This window comes from Carlito syrichta, unplaced genomic scaffold (assembly GCF_000164805.1).
Source record: "Carlito syrichta isolate Samal-C Ts95f unplaced genomic scaffold, Tarsius_syrichta-2.0.1 Scaffold308888, whole genome shotgun sequence".
NCBI lineage: Eukaryota > Metazoa > Chordata > Mammalia > Primates > Tarsiidae > Carlito > Carlito syrichta.
The window spans coordinates 729812-744636 of record NW_007252984.1 but is presented as its reverse complement, the minus strand read 5'-3'; the positions used below and the strand labels follow the sequence as shown (position 1 = coordinate 744636).

The 14825-nt window shown below is 41.3% G+C and overlaps 1 protein-coding gene across 7 annotated transcripts in view; it reads left to right on the top strand.

Annotated features, from left to right (window-relative positions):
- The window catches only part of IGF2BP2 (insulin like growth factor 2 mRNA binding protein 2), a 179997-nt gene that overhangs the window by 113328 nt on the left and 51844 nt on the right, over positions 1-14825 (top strand). For all 7 annotated transcript variants that reach the window (XR_002482437.1, XM_021716734.1, XM_021716733.1 and 4 more), the window contains exon 2: positions 14076-14124. Coding sequence is in view for 6 of the 7 variants with exons in the window: in XM_021716734.1 (XP_021572409.1) it covers positions 14076-14124 (49 nt within the window). In the remaining variant the exon portion in view is untranslated. The remainder of the gene's footprint in view (positions 1-14075; positions 14125-14825) is intronic.

Below are 14825 nucleotides of genomic sequence, written 5' to 3'. Positions count from 1 at the left end.
AAACTCAGGAACCAATGGAGACAGATGCTCTGTTTACTGTCTTTGTAAGACGGGGAACTCAGAAGATAGTGTGAATCAGCAACTAGAAGGAATTCTGTGTTTAAGTGCCAGAGATGTTAGCCCTGGTATGTTCATTCGTTGATCAAATGTACAGAATAACTGGTGTGTATACATCACCAGCATGAAAGCCTAGGAAAAGTACAGTTCAGAAATTTTTCATTTCTGTCAGCACCACGGGAAAATTTCTTTGTGCAAAAGTCTAGTATACCAAAATTGGCTATAAATCAAATTTGTATTTTTGACTTCAAGTCCCCAGTAATCAGCCTCATTTTAGAATTGATTTAAAGGAATCTTTAGATGAATTCTCAATAAGATGATAAATTCTTTTGAAAATAAGAATAATGTATATGCTTTCTTTCCCTAGTTTGCTTTAAAAGTTGACTATTCAAGGTTTTAAAAAACATTGTATTCAAATCATGTAGCATTAGCTCTAAGAACTAATTAGTTTTCCTTTCTTTTTCTTTAATCAGCACCTTATGAGATATCAAAGATGTTCACTGGTTTTTCTTTGTATCTTGTGAGGTGCTTTTATTTTTTTATTGGTGTTGTGGGAGACGTTATTTTTCTGGCTCCCCTCACAATTTTGATAGATAACTTTTCTTATGGCATTAAAATAAAAATTCCTTCCTCCTCTTCTCAGGAGCAAGTAAAGAGTATCACCCTGGGTCTTTTCACTTTTTCCAGAAAACCTTTGTGCAGTAGAGGAAACTTCAGGGAGCTAAATGCTGAGAAGCAGAGCAGACTATGAGTGTGGAGAAAGCTTCCTACAGGGCTCTGGGTAGTGAAAGTGACCTATGGCTGTTTGCACACAAGACCTACAGTGATTCTATAATGCCATTTACCAGCTGCTGTTCCATTATAAAGATTCTGTGCAGGCACAGGTGTTTAAAGATATTTGGTTCACTTCTAATAAAAAAAAAAAATCCAAAGCTATGAGCTAGGGAAAGGCAAGGAATTGGATTAGGCAGTTAATTTTTTTTTTAGCTGGAGTCTCACTCTATTGCTTAGGCAGGAGGGCAGTGGTACGCTCATAGCTACTGCAGCCTCGACTTGCTGGGCTCAGGCAATCCTTCTGCCTCAGCCTTCCAAGTAGCTGGAACTACGAGCATGAGCCATCACGCCCAGTTAATTTTTTGATTTATTGTAGAGATGAAGTCTCGCCAGGTTGCCCAGGCTGGTCTTGAACCTGTGAGCTCAGGCAATCCTCTCACCTTGGCCTCCCAAAGTGCTAGAGTTATAGGTGTGAACCACTGTGCCTGGCCAGGCAGTTAATTTAAATTACATTCTATTGCTTTATTGAAATTAAGTGAAGAGTTTCAAGGATTGCTGAGGCCAACATGGCCCCCCCCCTTTTTTTTTACTCCCTAGATTATAATTTACATGAAGGCATTTTTGTTTTGTTCATTACTATACCCCATCACCTAAAGTAAGTGACTGGTCTTATAAAAAGTGCTTAGTAAACATTTGTTGAATATAGAAAACTTTTAGTTTAATCTTAGAGATCATCCCATTCCCCCAAATTGGATAAAATGTCTGTCAGTCTCCAGTCATAACATTTCAACCACCTGTTCATACCACTTGACCTTTAGTGTAGGTGAAGTGGTACTCTCCTCTGTGAGACAGGGGATACTCTTTATGTGCACCGCAATAAGAGGAAGTTCCTTTATGAGGATGAGGCAGGAGGGAGGAGCATGTGATTTGACCAACCCTTTCCTTCCTTTCCCTGCTTTCTTGGAATTTTAGGCTATATTAGAGGTGAATTTAATTTTCCTTAATCATCAGGATAACTATAATGATTAAGATCAATGTCAGCTGGGCTCATTGGCTCAGCCTGTAATCCCGCACTTTGGGAGGCTGAGGTGAGTGGATTGCCTGAGCCCACGGGTTCGAGACCCGCCTGGGCAACTTGGCCAGACCTCATCTCTACAATAAATCAAAAAATGAGCCCGGCATGGTAGCGCACGCCTGTAGTTCCAGCTACTTGGAAGGCTGAGGTGGAAGAATCACCGGAGCCCAGCAGGTCGAGGCTGCGGTAGCCGGGAGTGTGCCACTGCACTCCAGTTTGGGCGACAGAGTGAGACTCCAATTCAAAAAAAAAAAAAAAAAAAAAGGTCAATGTCTTTTATAAGTGGTGGGAATAATTTCTTTTCAGAGGTAGAATGCTGTTGGTTTATCACTTATAAACTGGGATGAAAGAGATTGGCTTGTTTGAAGACCAGTCAGTGTCTTTCATAGATACATGTTCTTCTTATAGTCGAAAGAATGTGGGAAGGAGTGGGCCAGGAAAAAGAAGCCAGCTGTCAGCAACAAATGCCCCTGGTGATTCGCTGAATGCTAAGCACATGGCTGTGTTCCAGACACTGCTTGAGCTGAAGAGGAAGAAAAATGAAAAAGACATAGGTAATAGGGGTGGAAGGAAAGGGACAGATTTGAGTGTCGTTTGGAGGACTAAAGAGAACAATTATTTGAAAACTAATCGATGAGATGCTGAAAGGATGGCACAGTTGTTGGGGATTAGTCATATGACTCTGTGCCTTTGCAAAGATGGTTTTGTACTTATCGTGTGCCACACAAGGCAAACATTTGCATACTTAGATTATAACTTGTGTTGTGTCGTGTTTGGGTATGTTATTTATCTGAGCTCAGATGATAATATGTAAATATTTGTTTTTATCCTGGTTAGTCTTAATTACAGATAATGAGTTGAGGGCCATATAAGGGTAACTAATCATTTCTCTAGAAACACAGTTTGTTTTTGTTAACTGGAATCTTCATCACAGCAGTAAAGAAACTTTAAAGAAAATGCTTTCAGTTTTTACTCTGTTGAGACCTTGAGAAACTGGAAGCAGGCGTGCGGATTTTTGGCTCATGAAGACTCAGCCTATGTATTAAAATCTCACCTTCCTGAATCCAAATGCATGTTTGTACTCAGGCACTCATGAATGTTCTAGCCCCTCTGAGGACTTTGTCTTGGTGTCTGGGCTTCACTCCATAGCAATCCATGTTTTGGGGATGGTTCTCAAAATTGATCTTGCCCCATGAGGCTCAGCACAGCTCTGCTTGGAGCAAGTGATAAGTAAAACTGTGAAGTGGGTGATTTTCCACATACTCATGCCACCCCCAAACCCTTACAGGTATGTGCAACACCCAACCCTGTGTCAGGGCAGCCTGTCAGCCAGAAGTCAACTAATCCCTAAAGGAGTTTACTAGTTAATACCTTTATGACCATCTCTAAAGGGCATTTATATTTAAGTAAATACTTTTGAGAAGCAAAGAGCGAGCCACTGTAGTAGAGTTTCCCAAATAACCCTCCCTGGAGGAGATGGTTTTGGTCAGAGTCCACAGTGAGTTAATGCTGAGAGAGAAAAGCTGGTCATCATTACTAAGACCTATTTTCTCAGGATTTGTCTGGGAGTAGAAACATGTCTTGTCCAAAATTCATTGAACTGAAATACATTACTGGAATGTAAATTTTTTTTACTGGTGCATTGACAACTCCAGTGACATTAGAAGAACAATGTTTTAAACATATAAAGACCCCAAGTCAAAAATATCACCCCCCTAGCAGTCATACTCAGATAAGGGACTTGTACACTCTTTATTTATCTGAAAAATGAGAATGACAATACCTACTTAATAAAGGAATGGTAAGGCTTATGAGATACTTACCTTCCATTAGTGTCAGTAGTAGTTGTGGTTTTGGAAAACCTTCCTGCTAAAAACATTGTGAAGTATGTTTTAGTTGTACTCCCTCAAATAACTTGAGGGATGGGGAAAAGATTGTGTTCAGTGAAATCCACGGAGAAGTTCTTGTAAAACGTGAGCTAAGACTATATTTTTGTATGTACATGTCACAAAATGAGTTGAGGGAAAAGAAATGGTAGCTGGAAGAGATGGTATTATTACTGGGAATGTACATAAACCTTGATAAGAGTGATCACAGTTTTCCTGTATGAGAGTTTTTGTTTCTTGTTTTGGTTTCCTAATGAGGTCTTTGATCAAAAAAAAAAAAAAGTATTGTTTTTCATCAAATAATCCTAATTTTTAAGTCTTCTTTCAGTTCATATAGTTGTGTTATTTACCACTGTTGTTGTAAAAGGAGCCCCTTCACTAAAAACAGAATATAAGTGTTTAAAAAATTTTTGGATGTTTACCTCCTTTTTAAGGAGCTAAAATATTTAATCTCTGAGAAATCTGGTGATTTCACTAGAGTAGTATTTGATATTATAGTTTTGATCTATAAGCAAGAATGCTTACTCCTTTAATGAGATTGGTTTGAAACTTCCTCTTAACAACTCTTTCCAAAAGATTTATAGAACCCTAGAGTTAGAATGAAACTTAATAGTCATTTAGTGGAAATTCTGCTCCAACTCAACAGAGGAATTCCTTCACCATCTTGCCTAGGAATAACTGTCCGGCCTGACTTTTTACAGACATCTAGTCATCATCTAATTATCCACTGACTTTTCTCCTTTCCCCATCCATTTCTTTCAACACAAACAATTAAGAATCCTGGATGTTTTCCTCAAAAGAGAAATCTAGAATTGTGTTAGTCAAGGTCTTTTTATGCACTAGTGGACTCTGAGAGGAGGTGAGCAGGTAAATGAGTTACAGGGTCTCAGACTACTGCTTGTTAGTCTGAAAGTTTGTGTCCCCTCAAAATTCATGTGTTGAAATCCTTATCCCAAGGTGTTGGTATTAAGAAGTAGGACTTAGGGAGGTGATTAAATCATGAGCATAAAGCCTTCATACATTGGATTAGTTTTCCTCTAAAGAGACTGCAAAGAGATAACTCAGACCCCTCCACCATGTGAGGACACAGCTAGACAGCACTTTTTATGAGGAAGAGGCTCTCACAGACACCAAATCTGTCGGTACTTTGATCTTGGACTTCCCAGCCTCCAGAACCGTGAGAAATGTGTTTCTGTTGTTTATAAGCGACCCTAGTCTATCGTTTTCATTATAGCAGCCCAAGCAGACTAAGACACTTACATTCATTGACTTTTTTCTCTATTTCATTCAAGCAGTGAACTTTTGTGAGTTTCTGTACCTGAATGCTCAGGAATCATGAGTTATTAGGGATTCTTGGGGTTTTTGTGGACATGAGTTTATAGAGCAAGAGAAGTTATTGGGTTCATGACTGCAATTCTCCTAGCTTAGAACCATTTGCAGCAGGTTACCACAATATCTGGTTTGATCCTGTTATGATTTGATCCATATCACTGCTAATATTCACAAGGACTTTACTCTGATCCCTTGTTTTTCTCCCTTAAAAAAAAAAAAACCAAAAAACTCTCAAGCCTCGTTTTCTTTACTTTTCAACAGTGTGCTTATATTGAAACCACTTCGTTTCCTAATAAGTATTGTAATGCATTTATTTTGGAGTCCTTACAGGCAGAGGCCATTGTTCTTAATCATTTTGCAATAAAGAAAATAACTAAACATTTTCTTCATTGACTCTTAATCATCCCCTGTGATCCTCCTGTGTGTGTGTCGTGTGTGTGTGTGTGTGTGTGTGTGTGTGTGTGTGTGTGTGTGTGAAGGAGAGAAGGGAGAGAGGGATAAGGAGGAAGAGAAGGAAGGAGGGAGGAAAGGGGAGAAAGACAGAGATAGGGAAATTTAAGAGAGAATTGGACTTGGCCATCACTAGTGATTTATTTGTTTCCTTGAGCAACCCTAGGTCCTAGTTGAATTTAGCACAAAATGCCCCTCATACAGAATATCCAGAAGTTTTTAGGGAGAATTTTCAAAACTAGTAAAAAAAAAAAAACAAAAAAAAAAACAGATAAAGTGCCTCAAGTGCATACTAATGAGTGCATGGGATAGAGGACACTAGGCACTAAAGGGGAGTAGGGCTAGGAGTTCTGGCGCTTTCTGTCCCAACTCTGCCACAATCCTTGGGATTGGTTAGCACACCTGCCTCTCTTTATAGGTAACACATATTCCATGGTGCTCTGATTTCTCTCCAGGATGAGGAACTTGTGTCATCTTGGAGCTCAGAGTTGCTATAGAAACACATAGAACCTAGTTGTGTAGAATCTCTCATTAAACCCCAAATGATGCTCTCACAGGGCCCCCATTGGCTTCCTCTGTTGCCTCTCTTGCCCCTATTTTACCTGGGGATCCTCTGATTGTTAGCTAGCCTAGTTGTCACATGGGATCCTACAAGATAGTCTCCCCACAATTCTTGTTAACTTGTTCTCTTCTCAAGCCCACACCATGGTCAAGGCTTGGATTAGAGTTCTCAAGGTGGCTGATCAGATTTGGGGCTAATTGACCATATGCCTGAAAACTGTGGCATTAGCTTCCTCACACGAAAGCAGTTGTTTCCCTTTTAAAAAATAAAAAAATAAATAAATAATAATAATACAGTTGAAATGGTACCTCAGTTTCACAGAGGTTCCTCAATAATTAAATATGATTTTATTTCCCTAGCAGATTGCCCACTTATTTTAAGCAGCAAATTTTATCACGACAAAATAATTTCTGCCAGGCCCTTAAAATTCATAACAATGGGAATCTAGTTTATCTGAAATGTACTCAGTTGGAACCAGTCTATTACCTCTGGATATCTACAGCAAAGATAATAATATATTCATTAAAAGTTCCCTGAGGCATTTATATGTTGAAAGTCCTTGGAAACCATCAACTAAATTAGTTAGTTAGATGAGCCCGGGTTATGTATGTTTTGTTTTATAGTCCTTTACAGTTTGATAGTCTACACATGTATACCATAATCATCAATTAGCCAGAATATAGAATCAGCCAAAGTAGCCAGTTCCCCAGCCAAGCAAGATGGCTGTAGGGCAGTGTTGTCCCTTTCCCATAGGTGGCCTTTTCCACCTAGACACTTAGAATTCCCCACTTTCACTTTCAAGTAAACTGATTTCCTGAATCCCACAGCCACCGGGAAAGAGCTTATATACTTGAATTAAAGAACACCCTTAGCTTGACTTGAGATCTTGTTCTGCTTTCAGTTAAAATGAAAATAAAATAGCCGGGCTTGGTGGCTCAGCCTGTTGGGAGGCTGAGGTGAGTGGATTGCCTGAGCCCACAGGTTCGAGACCCGCCTGGGCAACTTGGCAAGACCTCATCTCTACAACAAATCAAAAAATTAGCCGGGCGTGGTAGCGCATGCCTGTAGTTCCAGTTGTTTGGAAGACTGAGGCGGAAGGATCGCCGGAGCCCAGCAGGTCGAGGCTGCGGTGGCCAGGAGCGGCCACTGTGCACTCCAGTCTGGGCGACAGAGTGAGACTCCTACTCAAAAAAAAAAAAGAAAGAAAGAAAGAAAGAAAAGAAAATTAAACCACACTCCTGCTTCCCTCTTTACTCCTGCTTGAAGGTGGACTGAGGGGGCTAAAGGCTCAGCCTGGCACACTTGGGAACCACAGGTGTGGTTCTGTGTGGCAGGAATATTTAAAGATAGTGATGGGGCTGGGAGTGGTGGATCAAGCCTGTGATCTCAGCACTTTGGGAGGCCGAGGTGAGGGGAGTACCTGAGCCCATGGGTTCGAGAACTGCCTGGGCAACTTGGCGAGACCTCACCTCTACAATATGTCAGAAAATTAGCCAGGCATGGTAGTTCCAGCTACTTGGAAGGCCGAGGCAGAAGGATCGCCTGAGCCCAGCAGGTCGACGCTGGAGTGGCCGGGAGCGTGCCACTGCCCTCCAGCCTGGGTGACGGAGTGAGACTCCAACTCAAAAATAAAAAAATTAAGATAGTGATGGGGTGGGGCGGCAGCAGGGTCAGGAGAGGGAGCCCTTTGAGGAAGGCAGGAGTAACTACTCGGGTTTAGAAAGTCAGTGGCAGGCGGGGTTCAGCGACTCAGTTTGTCATCCCAGCACTTTGGGAGGCCGAGGCAAGTGGATTGCCTGAGCTTGCAGGTTCAAGCCTGGGCAGCTTGGCGAGACCTCATCTCTACAATAAATCAAAAATTAGCCTGTCATGGTAGCATGTGCTTGTAGTTCTGGCTCCTTGGAAGACTGAGGTAGAAGGATCACTGGAGCCCAGCAGGTTGACGCTGGGGTGACTATGAGCCTGTGTGCCACTGCCCTCCAGCCTGGAAGATGGAGTGAGACTCCAACTCAAAAAAGAAAAAAGAAAAAGAAAAAGAAAGTCAGTGGCAGCCAGGTGAGGAGAGGATGGAGAGGAGGAGCAACAAAACTGAAAACAGAGAGCAGCTGGGAGACTGCTGTACTAGGTCTGTGCAGGAAGGATAAGAAATGTCGTTTACCCGTATTTAGAGAAGCTTGATTTCATTTTTAATATAACAGAACTGTGCAGTAATTTTTTTAAGAGACAATTATTTTCTTATAACCAATCATTTTCCTAAGTTTGTGTGTGTGTGTGTGTGTGTGTGTGTGTGTGTGTGTGTGTGTGTGTTTAAAGCCAGGCACACTTTCATAGACTTTAAAAGGTAGAAGATCAACATTCTCATTTGAAAAAGGACCGTCCCCTTCCCTCTCCTCTTGGCTGCCTGGCAAAGAAGAAAAAAGGAGTTCGTTTTCCTGGGTGGGGTCATGAGGGTCCTCATCATGGACAGACTGTATCCAGTAGTAAGAATGCTTTTCTCAGCTCCTGTGTACCTGACCCCATCCATGCTAGACAGTAGAATAGTAAACAAGGAACCTGTCCTTGAGGAAATCACCATGGGGGGAGTAGGGGACAGAACCAACAGATAAATAATTGTATCAAAAAGTGAGCTGTTAGGAAAGCTGAAGAGTGCACAAGAAACGATTTTGCCTGGAGACATTCTGGAAAGTTCTATAGGGATTGTGTGTGAGCTGGGTTTTGAAGGGCACATGGAAGTCCCTCCTGGGGAATAAGGGAATGGGCATCCTCAGTACCTTGATGAGAAGTCATGGCATCCAGATGATCTCAGAGATCCTGATTGCTCCTGACCTTGAAAAACAATCTTCACCTAGTCTCTCAAATGACCTCACTGAGCTCCAGTTTAATTGGTTCAACCATTGTAATCTTCATTTCCTTTTTTTTTTTTTTTTTTTTGAGTTGGAGTCTCATTCTGTCGCCCAGACTGGAGTGCAGTGGACGCTCCTGGCCACCACAGCCTCTACCTGCTGGACTCCGGCAATCCTTCCGCCTCAGCCTTCCAAGTAGCTGGCACTACAGGCGCGCGCTACCACGCCCGGCTAATTTTTTGATTTATTGTCAGAGATGAGGTCTCACCAAGTTGCCCAGGCGGGTCTCAAACCCGCGGGCTCAGGCAATCCAGTCACCTCAGCCTCCCAAAGCGCTGGGATTACAGGCTGAGCCGCCAAGCCTGGCTCATTTCCCTTTTTTAGTTCTATTCTTTTTCTTCCTTTTCATCCTTATCTAAGATTAGAGGTACTACAGATTAGCTTTAGAGATTGTTCCCGAGTGTCCTGCTTAAACAAAGTTTCCAGTTACTGAACTGATTGCCTGATGGGCAGTTTTTACATGCGGTATTACAGAGAAACGTAATTGTTTTAGACCCATTCAGGTGCCATTAGGAATAAGAGGTACTGGGCAGAATTTCCTTACTTTTGCACTTATGAGTGAAAGATTTGTTAAATTGATCACATCATCTAATTATAGAAAAAGTAGCCAGGCACAGTGGCTCACACTTATAATCTCAACACTTTGGAAGGCTGAGGTGGGAGGACTGCTTGAGCCCAGGAGTTTGAAATTAGCCTAGGCAACACAGAAGAGATCTCATTTCTGCAAAAATAAAAAAAAAATTAACCAGGCATGGTGGTACACAACTGTAGTCCCAGGTACTCAGGGAAGCTGAGATGAAAAGATCACTTGAGCCTAGAAGGTCAAGGCTAAGGTGAGCCATGATCTAGCCTCTGCCCTCCAGCCTGGGTGACTGAGCAGGACCCTGACTCAAAAAAAAGAAAGAAAAAAGATATGGAAAAAGTGAGGTGTGGGGATTTTTTCATCTTTTTTTGTGTAAATCAGCAGATTCTAGCATATTTTTAAAAAATGAATTTTGTATATTCATTAAAACAACCCTAGTAGAAGTTTTCATTGTTGGTTTTCCAAAGCAAGTAAGATAAAACATGAATATATTTTCATTTTTTTAAAAAAAAGACAAGTAGCTAAAATAAAAATACCCTTTACCAACCAAATCTGCTTGTAGCTGCCTTTTCTGTGCATTTGCATATACACACATTGAATAGCATGTAGTTTTGTGCTTTTAAAAAACAGGATCAACTTAGTTTGTAAGTAGCTCTTATAACAGCATGCCTTGGAGAGTTTCCTGTGGCAGTGCATGTATCATTTTTCTTTTTTTTTTGAGTTGGAGTCTCACTCCGTTGCCCAGACTAGAGTGCCGTGGCCACTCCTGGCCACCGCAGCCTCACCTGCTGGGCTCCAGCGATCCTTCCGCCTCAGCCTTCCAAGTAGCAGAATTACAAGCGTGCGCTACCACGCCTGGCTGATTTTTTTATTTATTGTAGAGATGAGGTCTCACTGCCCAGGCGGGTCTTGAACCCGTGGACTCAGGCAATCCACTCACCTCAGCCTCCCAAAGGCACAGGATACAGGCTGAGCCACCGAGCCCGGCTTCATTTTCCATTTTTTAACAGCTGTATAATATTCCACATTATGACTGTGTTATAATATATGTATTTTTCTCCCGTTGGTGAATATTTAGATTATTTACAATCTTTGTTACAAATAATGCTACAGTAGCTGTCTTTGTTCAGATCTCTTTGTGCTCACACATGAGTTTCTTCCAGTAAAATTTCTACCAGTAAATTATTGGCTAGCAGTTGGAATCAGTGTTTATATTTGCAAATCACAAAAATATTTTTCTTTAGAAATTTTGTTTTGAAAAGTCTGATGCCTTTTCTTTTTCTTTCTTTTTTTTTTTTTTAAAGCTCTTAATGATGTTTTTATTGTTAGTTGTTATTATTTTGGTTTTTATTTTTTGTATTTTTTTGAGTTGGGGGTCTCACTCTGTCTCCCAGGTGCCTTTTCTACAAATAGTTAGTCTTGGTGACATCTTCCATAGAGAATTTTCGGGTAGCCACTGCACTGAATGTACTGGCAATTTTATTCTGAACTATTGCCAATGGCCATGTCAGGAAAGAGCCTTCACAGTATGGGGGTAGAAATTTGTTCTTGATGTTGTTATCCTCCTTCCTATCCTGATACAAGAATAGAGATCCTGTAGAGTCATTAAAGCAAATCTAGTGGAGCATGAATACTTCACATTGAAAAAAACAAAAAGAGACACAGCAGGGCACAATGGCTCACACCTGTAATCCCAGCACTTTGGGATTGCAAAGCAAGAGGATTGCTTGAGTTTAAGAGTTCCAGACCAGCCTAGGCAACATAGTGAGACCTTGTCTCTACAAAAAAATTAAACAATTTGCTGGGCATGGTGGCACATACTTGTTGTTCCAGCTACTCTGAGGCTGAAGTGAAAGGATTGCCAGAGCTCAGGAGGTCAAGGCTGTGGTGAGCCATGATTGTACCACTGCACTCCAGCCTGAGTGACAGAGCAAGACCCTGACTCAAAATAATAACAATAATAATAATAATACAGAAGTAGTATATGGGAGCTAGAACAGAGGGTGGACCCCCAGGTATTCAGTTTTTTAAAAGCTGGGAAAAATGGAGCCCCTCATTTACTTCATTGTTTGGTTCCTTGTTTCTTCCCTCTCGTTTTGTCTCTTTCCTTCTCTTTCTGCTTGAATTATAACATTTCTCTCTGGGATTATTGCCCAGATTAAAGCTATGGAGACACATGTGACTGTACAGCCACTGTTTAGTACCTCTAACCCCAGAAGGTGGGACACCATAGTCACCAATCCCTTTTCTGGCAACCCAGCCAAAATGGGTATTTATAGGATTTCTGTGTGAAACCCTTCTATTTTTGTTTTTTGAAATTTTTAAAAAATTTAAAAATTTTTTATTTTAAAGATGTAGGGAGGCCCTTCTATTAAAATGACCTCACTGACTGGGCTCCATGACTCATCCTGTAATCTCAGCACTTTGGGAGGCTGAGGCAAGTGGATTGCCTGAGCCCGCGGGGTTTGAGATCAGTCAGGGCAACTCAGCGAGACCTTGTCTCTACAAGAAATCAAAAAAGGCAGTTTTTCTCGCTCATACAACCAACTGTAGCATGTCTCCTTCTCTTTTTTCCCTTCTTTTTCTAATAAACTTTGTTTGAAAACATTGAAAATGCCAGGCTCGGTGGCTCAGCCTGTAATCCCGCGCATTGGGAGGCTGAGGTGAGTGGATTGTCTGAGCTCGCGAGTTCGAGACCCGCCTGGGCAACTTGGTGAGACCTCATCTCTACAATAAATCAAAAAATTAGCCGGGCGTGGTAGCGCGTGCCTGTAGTTCCAGCAACTTGGAAGGCTGAGGCTGAAGGATCGCTGGAGCCCAGCAGGTCGAGGCTGCGGCCAGGAGCAGCCACTGCACTCCAGTCTGGGCAACAGAGTGAGACTCCAACTCAGAAAAAAAAAAAGAAAAAGAAACGTTGAAAATAAATAAATAGCCGGGTGTGGTAGCACCTGCCTGTAGTTCCAGCTACTTGGAAGGCTGAGGTGGAACGATCGCAGGAGCCCAGCAGGTCGACACTGGGGAGGCCGTGGTGAGCATGCCACTGTACTCCAGCCTGGGCGACACAGTAGGACTCCAACTCAAAAAAAAAAAAGAAAAAATGTCCTCACTAACATTTAAATGCTGCTTTGTGCTTTTTCAGGATCTAACATGTTCTCAGATTTTTAAAAATACTTATTCTTATATCTGTTCTTTTTTCTATCTGATTTTAATGCTTATGTAAAAACAAGAAACAATCTAATTCATTCAAAGTTATCAGACCAGCAGGCTGTCTTGGTAAAATCCTCTGAATAAAAAGGCAGGCAAAGGCCCAAATGTCCATCAATAGGAGATGGGTTAAATATACTTCAGAATATCCATGTAGTATGAAATAGAATGAGAAAATTCCCTATTCATCTCTGTCTCAATATAGAAAGATCTCCAGGGTATGACTTGTTAGGTGAAAGGAGCAAGATGCAGAGTGTGTAGAATATGCAAATGTTTCTGTAAGAAAAGCGGGGAAAGGCCTGGCTGGATGACTCATGCCTATAGTCACAGCACCTTGGGAGGCAGAGGTGAGAGAATTGCCTGAGCCCACAGGTTCAAGACCAGCCTGGATAACTTGATGAGACCTCATCTCTACAATAAATCAGAAATTAGCTGGGCATGGTGGTGCATGCCTGTAGTCCCAGCTACTTGGAAAACTGAAGTGGAAGGGTCGCTTGAGCCCAGCAGGTCAAGGCTGCGATGGCCGTGAGCATGCCACTGAATTCCAACCTGGGCAACAGAGTGAGACTCCAACTCAAAAAAAAGAAAGAAAGGGGAAAAGTAAAAATTCATATTGTATTTGCTATTATTTGCATAAAGAATCTGAAGGATATGCAAATAATAAGCAAAGGTGTTTACTTCTGGTGGAGAAAGGGGTGGGTGAGAATAACGTTTCACAGTATAACTTTTTATAGTGTTTTCATTTTTGAATTAGGATTGTATTACCTATTCAGAAATAAAAAAATGTTTTTAATGACATTTTGCATAGCTAGATAAGGAGTGAACTAAGTCTGACCTTGTTTAAGCCCACTTACTATATATGTAACTTCACCTGTCTTGTTTGAGCCCAGGTACCCTTTGGGGTGGGGTCAGTTGAGGCCAAAGTATTTTGAGGTGAAAGAGATAGTTCGATAGAGTCTGTACAGTGATTTAAATTTGAACTACGTTGGTAGAAAATTGAAAAGGCAAGTCTGTATTTAAACTGTTGTTTCTTTAGCTTGTTAGGATCTCTTGGATGTGTTATTTTTTTCCAAAGTAACTGAAAACCTTAAAACACAATGCTCACAATTCACAGTAGGAATCTTTTGTTGAAGCCTTGGTGAACACAGTAAGAAAATAAACTCAAATGATGCTCTTAAGCCTATTTTTATTGCTTGCAGTCATCTGTGTCCTGGAGAAAGTGTTATAGTCTGTGGTTTTATCTTTACAGGAGCAGGAAAATTCAGATTCGAAACATCCCTCCTCACCTACAGTGGGAGGTAAGCCAGTCTCACTTTTTAATGAATTAATGGACAAGACATTTTACTCCCCTTTTTAGTTCCCTTTTGCATTTAGAGGTCCACAAGACCTGGGGTCCTATCTCTTTCAAGGCCCTAAAGTGCATGATCTGCCACGAGTTGGTGGTCGTGTTTGTTCCTTTCATCATGCAGGGTGTGCACTTTGATCCCTTACATTCTGTCTTTTCAAGTACCACGCTACCAAGCACCAGCAAACAAGCAAGAAGCAAAATGTATACCCGGTGTGTGATTTTTGCCTCATGATTTTTAAAAAAATATTTGTTCTTTCAAATTATGATATGAAAAAAAACAAAGCAAACCCAGTAAAAATAGAAAATTCTTTGTTGATTCGAGCAAGTCTTTTGTTTGTTTTGAATTAGTTGCTGTAACAGTGAAATTTTTAGAGTTGAAAAGCTTACAAGATTGCTGCCTTAAAATAAGAATATGGGGAGTGATCTTATTGTATTATTTAAAAACAAACTGCTCCATGCTTTAGTCTCCAAAAGAAAGAAAATCAAAATAGCCTTAAAGGAGACAGAATGTTTTTTTTTTGTTTGTTTGTTTGTTTTGAGTTGGAGTCTCACTCTGTCGCCCAGACTGGAGTGCAGTGGCCGCTCCTGGCCACTGCACCTCCACCCGCTGGGCTCCGGAGATCCTTCCGCCTCAGCCTTCCAAGTAGCCGG